We start from the raw sequence: 7,447 nt of genomic DNA, 5'->3' as shown, positions 1-7,447 counted from the left end.
GAGCAGGGCTGGGGGGCTCTTCCACCGCCTCCCCTCTGCGGGGTTGCCAGAGCAGCGGCTGGGAAATTGTGCTGACACCAGCAAAACGGGCCAGGCGTAGGCGGGGGAGTCGAGAGCCCACGTGCTTCGGCCTGATAATGGGGGGCCGCGGGGGCTGCGGGGAGCTGGAGCTGCCCAGCTGGGGGGGCCCCCACGCAGGCGAGATCTCCCCCAGCCTCCTCCTGTTCACCCCCCAGCCCCAGGGACTGGGGATGCTGCAGGGGCGGGGGAAGCTGGCTGCAGGGCGAGATGTGCAAAGGGGGAAAGCGTGCAGGAGCGAGCAGGAGCGAGCAGACAGGAGGGAGCAGGCAGCGTGCTGGGCAGGGAGGAGGCCAGCGAGCGTGCGAGGCAGTGGGGATGCCCAGCACACCCTGAGCAGGGCCATCGCCTGGCCTGGCCGTACAGCACAGGGTCGCACCGATGCGGCGCCTGCCCCAACGTCCCTTCTTGCCTCAGTTTCCCCACCGACGCGCCGGGCCGGATAACCCCTCGCTAGCCACGGCCCCACAGAAAGCGCCCGCTGCGGGCTGGGGCCGGGGCAATGCCGAGCACCCACCCCACCGCAGCACCCAGCACCCTGCAGCTCCTCGGGGGGGTCCCAACCCCAGCGCAGCTGATGCCGCTGGCCGGTCCCGGTCCCCCTTAACCGGGGCAGAGAGCGACCTTAACAGGGAAAGTGAGAGGCTGCCAGGCCTTATCAGAGAGTATTTACAGCCGCTGTGTTCCCAATTAGACAGTCAGGTGACTGCGGCTGCTGGGGACCCAGACGCCGGGGTCAAGGTCGCTGGGGGGGGTGGTGGCAGAGGGGCAGCCATCTCCCCGGGGACAGCCGCCGGCTGCGGCGTGGCCTGGGAACCCACCAGCACCCCGATGCGGCACGCCAAGAGGTATAGGGGACCCCATCATGGCCACCGTAGGGCTCCCAGTCCAGCCCAGTACAGGGTACCCCCCAGCCCAGTGTGACACTACATCCCCAGCCGAGCCAGCGCAGGCTGCCCCCAGTCCAGCCCAGTATGCAGCACTCCCATCCTAGGCAGTATGGGGTGCCCCCAGCGCAGCAGGCAGCACCCCAGTTAACCCCAGTACCCCATCCCAGTTCAGCCCAGCATGGCCATGTCTGAGCCCAGTACATGACACCCCTCTACCCTGCCCAGCAGTCGCTGCCCCATCCTGCACAGAGCACCCACACCCCCACCCCAGCCAGCACCCGGGGCACCCCCGTCCCCAGCACAGCACCCACGGTTCCCAATGTGGCACTGGGAAACGGCAGCACCCAGTCCTGTTGGGCCTCATCCTGCCTCTGAGCGGGCAAGCCACGTGCGTGGGCATGGGCGTACAGCACCAGTACCACGTGTGCGCACACGTCAGGAGATGCGGCTGGGCAGGCAGGTCCTGGGTGCACACGCGTGTGTGACCGCACATGTGCGCCCCCTGCCACTGATGGCCCATGCCCACCGCCTGCCTGGGGTCCCACCTGGGCCCTGGGGCAGGATCCGGCCCTGGCTATCCACTAGCAGAGGCTGTGCCCTGCTTTTCTCCAAAGCCACGAGAGCTTGGCAGGCCCCTCCAGCGCTCTGCCCGGGACGCACGGCTCCCTGGGGAGCATTGCGGGGGGGGTGTCACACGCCCACCATGTCTCAGTTTCCCCAGTGACACCCAGTGCATCCCATTGCTGGCCAGGCAGGGGCAGAGCCATCTCTGGCTACCCATGCCCACCGTGATTCATGGTGCTGGCACCCCTTTTGTTGGGATTGCCAGCACCACGGTGCCGTCTGTGGTGTCATTATCCATCCCTGGGCCCTGGCCAGTGCCGGGCAAGGAGCCACAAGCCCCACGCTGCCCCTGCCGTGGTGTTGATGGGGTCAGGCTCACGGGGATGGGGGGCATGGCTGGGGGGCATCACCCAGTGCTGCAGGCATGGACAGGGGACTGCTGCCAGGCGAGGACTGGTGTCCTGGTCCCCACACACCTGGGCAGCCTGGCCTGGCCGTGGGGTTGCCATGAGCCCTTCGACCACCCCTTGGGGGTCTATATCGCAGTCCCCCCTGACTCTGCATCATCCCTGCGAAACCAAGCCCTGCCCTTGCCTGTGGGGATCATGCAGCATCTCCCCAGGCTCCTCATCTGCCTGGGGGTGCTGGGGGATGTTGGGGTCTGTGGGGGACCCCAGCTGCTAGGACGCTGTCTGTGCCAGCATGTCACCAGCCAGGAACAGCAAACCTGCCTGGGTAAAATAAGATCTGACCCGAGCTACTACAAGCTTCCCTTTCCCAACACGCAGGGAGGTGGCATGAGCCAGCAGATGATGGCTTAGGGACCTAATCTTCTGAGCCTGGAAACTGCCATCTGCCCTGCCCACCGTGCCTCAGTTTCCCCCTTTCGATTGTCAAGGCTTCGAGAGTGGATCTGACCCTCACTCCTTGCTGTAGTGAAACCAGCCCAGTCTCCCCAGGTCTGTGGGACCCCCAGGCAGGTGAAGGGCAGTGGTTCAGCATCCCCTCAGTGCACAGCAGGAGCTACTGGGGTTTGCCCCCGCTGGCGTTATCACCGCCCCCTCCCCAGCCGGCCTCAGCCGCTCCTGTCCCCTCCTCGGTCACCCTCTGGGCGAGGGGCTGGGACTGCAGCCCACGGCAAACTGGCACTGCTGGACCGTTCCCAGCTCCAGCCCTCGGGGGGTGCGCCAGGAACAGGCTGTCCCTTCCCTGCCCACGCCGCCCACCCGCTCCTCGCTGGGCTGCCGGCACAGGCAGCCACGTCAGGCAGGCGCGGGATGTGGGGTTAAGCCCCCCGAGATCCCCCTCTGGGGATGCTCAGAGCAAGGAGCATCCTCAGGGACCACTCGCCTCCTCCCCTGCCTGGCATGTGCCTCCCAGGGCAGCCAGGATCTGTCCTGGCTGGGGAAGAGGGGCTGCATGGGCAGGGTGGGGGGCACCCACTCGGGCAGCAGTCTGGAGAGAGGGGAGCACTGGGCTTCTCTTTGCGAGGTCTGCAATGGGAAACGTGTCCCTGAGCCAGAGGCAGGGATGGGACAGACATCGGAGGGGATGGGAAAACGCGAAACCTCCCCCAGGGGAGCCGGCTCTGGTGGGGACGCATCCTGGCTCTGCCCCGCAGACGGACGAGCACCCACCTCTCTCGCGGACAAAGTAGGCCAGGTAGAGGTCGAGCTCCTTGACGGAGACGCTGATGTGGTGGGGCTGGACGCAGAGGATGGGGTTGGTGCACTGGCCCGACTTGACCAGGCGCTCGCCGTCGGTGCTCTCCAGCGGGATCCCTTTGAAGAGGATGACCATGACCAGGTCCAGCCGCCAGACCTTGTCCGCCTGCCGCAGGCAGTCGATGCGGCGCATCTTCCCCTTCTGGTCGGGGTTGGAGAGGACGCAGCACGAGGGCTTCTTGCCCGTGATGGAGAGCACGAAGTCCTCCCGGCACTCGGGCCGGATGTCCTTGCGCAGCTTGGCCAGGAGGCGCGAGGCCCATTTCTGCTTCACCTCCGGCTTCTCGCTCAGCAGCTCATCCTTCACCGCCCTCTCCTCGTCCTTTGTCATCCTCTTCTCGTGCTTCTTGAAGTACTTGCGCTTACGGGCCTGCAGGTTGAACCAGGTGTAGGCGAAGGCCCGGACGTGGGGGAGCAGCGCCTCGATGAAGGGGTGGAACTCATCCTGCGGGAGCAGAGGGACAGGCGGTCACTCCCGGCTGAGCCCCCCCCTCCAAACCCACCCCAGGATGGCTGGTGAGCCCGTGGGGACCCACCAGGGACATCCTCACCACGCTGCATCCCAGCGCAACCAGGAGGAAGAGCTGTAGCAGAGGCGCATGCCCGCCAGGGACGGGGAACCCCTCCCCACGCAGCAGGACCCCCCGCCGTCCTGGCAGGCGCCCATAAATCCCACCGGCTGCAATTCTCCCAGGCCTATCACTTGCCGGGGGTGGCTGGGGCATACCGGAGCCTGCGGTGTCACAGAAAGGCAGGCATTTGTGCCAGGCACGCCGCCTCGGCAGCGCCCGGACACTGTCCCCTCCCCACCCACGCATGCCAGGATCTGCTCCCGACAGGCGCAGAAATCCCACCTGACATCACGCCCACCGGAGCCGCCATGCCGGTGCCAGGCACTGCCAGACCACAGCACCCAAGGGACGGGTCCCCCACAGCCCCAGTATCCCAGGTGCTCCTTGGACCTCTCCACTCGCTCCGGACCAACGGGAAACTCCCCCAGTTTGCCCCAGTTGCGGCCAGCCCAGTGGCTGGCACCCAGCCCAGTGTACAAGGCATGCTCTGACTGTCTTTTTCCATTTGGTGAGCGCTGCTGGATGAGTCCGGCCCCAAAAGAAAACAAGGAAAATGCATCCCCCTCCCTGGCCCCTCCTTCCCACATCCCTTTTTTTTTTTTTTTTTTTTTTTCCCCAGTTCGGAAAATCAGTGCTTCCTGGCTGGGGAGGCCCACAACCCTCCCTGTGGGATGGAGAGGTGGTGGGAGCCATCCCAGTGGGGAGTGGCACAGCTTGGAAAATGGCAGGGAGAGGGCCAAGCATCCCTGTGCCTGGCCAGAGCAACAGCCAGCTGATCCCCAAGGGCAGGATTTGGCCCTCCGGGTCCCTCATGACGGGTGATGATGGGGAGGAGGGAGAAGCCCAGCTCGGCACTCAAGTTCCGCCGCAGGCTGCCAGGGCTGGGCGGGGGGTGGCTGGTGGCAGCTGCCACCGCCGTGCCACGGCCCCAGTTCACAGGGTCATGCCCGGGTTTGGGTTACCCTCCCAGCCGGGAGGGTGCCAAGCGCAGGCGCTGCTCCGGGGAACGACCCAGGAGGCGGCTGTGGCAGGAGCTGGGGGAGGACGGAGCCCTGGCAGTGGGATGGGGCGAGCGGCTCTGGAGACAGCGGCTGGCCTCACTCATCCTAGGGCAGCGATGCCACTGCCCGGCTGAAGCAGCCGTGTCCCAAAATGATGCTGCTTGGAGGGAACAGTGGCCCCTGAAGCGGGCTCCCAGCAGGGACTGGCCCCATAAAGACCCTGCTAACTCCCACTTGGTCCCAAGTCCAGCACAGACCCCATTAACCCCAAACCAGCCCTCTGAGCAGCCAGCACAGATCCCTCAGCGCAGCCCCTGGTGTCCCCTGGACCAGCATCCCTGGCACAGACCCCGCTGTGACCTGGCACAGGCATCCCAGCACAGACCCTACCATCCCCTGAACCCAACACAGATGCCAATAACTGCCAGCACCAACCACCAGCACAGCCCCACTAACCCCAAAAAACTCCCCCCAAGCACAGACCCCATTATTTGCCAGCACAGACCCAATGCCCCAGCACAGACCCTGCCATCCCCAGGAGCTGAAAGCCCCTGCTCCGGACCCAGCTCCACCAGAGCTGTGACCCCGCAGGTGTCCCCCCCCATACCCCACAAGGGACAGGGAACCCATTCCACCCATGGGGACCCATCCCACCCATGGGGACCCATCCCTGCCCGGGGGACTCATCCTGCCAGGGGAACTCATCCCTGCCTGGTGGGCCCATCCCCGCCGGCTGCTCCCAGGTCAGCTGCAGCCCCGCACGGCTGCAGGGTCTGGTTCCCTCCCCAGCAGCAGCCGCTAATTCAGTGCAGCTGGGCAAGGGCTGGGCATGTGTCTTAAATCAGGGAAGAAGGTCAAAGAAAAGTAAGACAGGAGCCGAAAAAAGCAGCAGCGAGTTCCAAAAACAATACTTGGCCGGGGAGGTGGGCGGCTGATCTTCCTTGGTGGCCGGTTATTCAGACGAGCCCTACAAATTGCTGCCATCCCCCGGCCCCGCCACCCTCCCCAGGCAGCCGGCGGCAGGGCTGGCCGCAGGGCCGGGGGGGGGACACAACACCACGCCATTGTCCCCGTCCCTGCCCTCCTGCTGGGTAGTGCCACCCCGGCCACTGCTGCAGGGAAGTTGGGCAAGAACCAGGTTAGCCCTTTTTGGGGGAGGCAGCACCCTTGGGTGCTGCTCGCCCTCACTGCGAGGGCCAGGGGATGCTCGGTGCCCCGCCACAGGGCAGCAAGTGCGAGTCCCAATTTCTGTGGAACGCCGTGTAGGTGCCGGCTTTCCCCCCTCCACCACGGTGCCGAGGATGTTCAGATCCCGCTCAGACCCACGTCCGGGACCCCTCACCAACCCTTCTGCATGCAGAAGCCCCTATAGCTCTCGATGCCCCCGAAGCCATCGTGGGCCCCCCCGTCCCAGGATTACGGCAGGACGGGAGCTACACCGAAAGCCAATCAGCCCTTTGCCAACTTTCCCTCCCGCCCAGCTTATCCCGCGCCGAGATGCCGTGCGGAATTAAGCTGCTTTAGCGGGGCCAGGCGAGGGCAGCCGGGGGGCACCAGGACAGCCAGACGGGTGGGATGGCTGCAGCTGGGTACCGACGGGACAAGCTAAATGACTTGGGGACCGTCCCCGTGCCCTGCATCCCCACCACGCCGCCAGCACCGTGCTGCCAGTGAACCCCTCGGCCAGGCACGCCGCCCCGGCTGACACCGGCCAGCTTCACGCTCAGCTCCGCTTTGGAAAGCAAAAGCAGGGATGCGCTTTCCATCTGTCCCCGTCCCTGATCCCCGCCGGCCCCCCCACCCCAGCCGGCAGCATGGCGCGCCGGCAAAGGGCTGGTTAAGTGTTTCTCCTGCTGTTTTTCCTTTGTGGGGCTGGGAAGCAGAGACGTGCTGCAATACCCCAGACGAGGCTGCTCCCGGGGCATTTCCGGATGGGAATCTGGCAGCAAAGCCTGTGCTTGGGCCTCATCCAGCCCGGGCTTGTAAAGCCCCACGACCCGGGGAGGAGCAGGCCTGTGTCGGGGTGCTGCCGGCCCCGGCACAGGGCCCCCCTCGCGCCCCCCTTCCAGGGACCGGTGGAGCACTGACTTTGTGCCAAATGCTGCGAGGGGAAACTGAGGCACGCGTCAAGCCCGGATCTGTCCTGGTGTCAGTCCTGCCGTGGAGCAGCGTGGAGCCGGACATGCCACGCCAGGATTAACTCCTTCGGCAGCCTGGGTTTTAGCAGCGCCAGGGAGCTGGCAGGGGCACAGCCGAGGCACTGCCTCTCACTGTGCTCCTGCCCGTCCTCACCAGCTCAGCACTGGTGCTGGGGCTCTGCACCCCGGCTGCTCGGCCACAGCGGGTGCCTTCCACCCCGGGGACGGCAAGGGATGCTCTGTGCCACACAGGGACACAGCACCAGGCACGGGCACTGTGACAGGGCACCGCAGCATGGGCCGGCCGGGCCTCCGAGCATCCTCCGCTTGAGCGCCTTGCCCAAACAGGTCGGGCTCAGCGAAACAGCCTGAATTTTCCAATGCAAAAAAACGTTTCCTCAGGAAATTCCCGAGCAGTTTTTATGGCGGGGGGGGGGGGGGGGAGGGGGGGGGGGGGGGGGGGGGGGGGGCGGGGGGGGG

The 7,447-nt window shown here is 65.9% G+C and overlaps 1 protein-coding gene across 5 annotated transcripts in view; it reads right to left on the bottom strand.

Moving 5' to 3' along the window:
• The window catches only part of NFIC (nuclear factor I/C (CCAAT-binding transcription factor)), a 38,290-nt gene that overhangs the window by 17,342 nt on the left and 13,501 nt on the right, over nucleotides 1-7,447 (bottom strand). For all 5 annotated transcript variants that reach the window (XM_010580059.1, XM_010580041.1, XM_010580051.1 and 2 more), the window contains exon 2: nucleotides 3,170-3,701. In XM_010580059.1, coding sequence (XP_010578361.1) covers nucleotides 3,170-3,701 — 532 coding nt within the window. The remainder of the gene's footprint in view (nucleotides 1-3,169; nucleotides 3,702-7,447) is intronic.

The sequence above is a fragment of the Haliaeetus leucocephalus genome, unplaced genomic scaffold, assembly GCF_000737465.1.
Source record: "Haliaeetus leucocephalus isolate CR32 unplaced genomic scaffold, Haliaeetus_leucocephalus-4.0 Scaffold76, whole genome shotgun sequence".
Taxonomy (NCBI): Eukaryota; Metazoa; Chordata; class Aves; order Accipitriformes; family Accipitridae; genus Haliaeetus; species Haliaeetus leucocephalus.
This window is presented reverse-complemented; position numbering and strand designations above follow the sequence as displayed.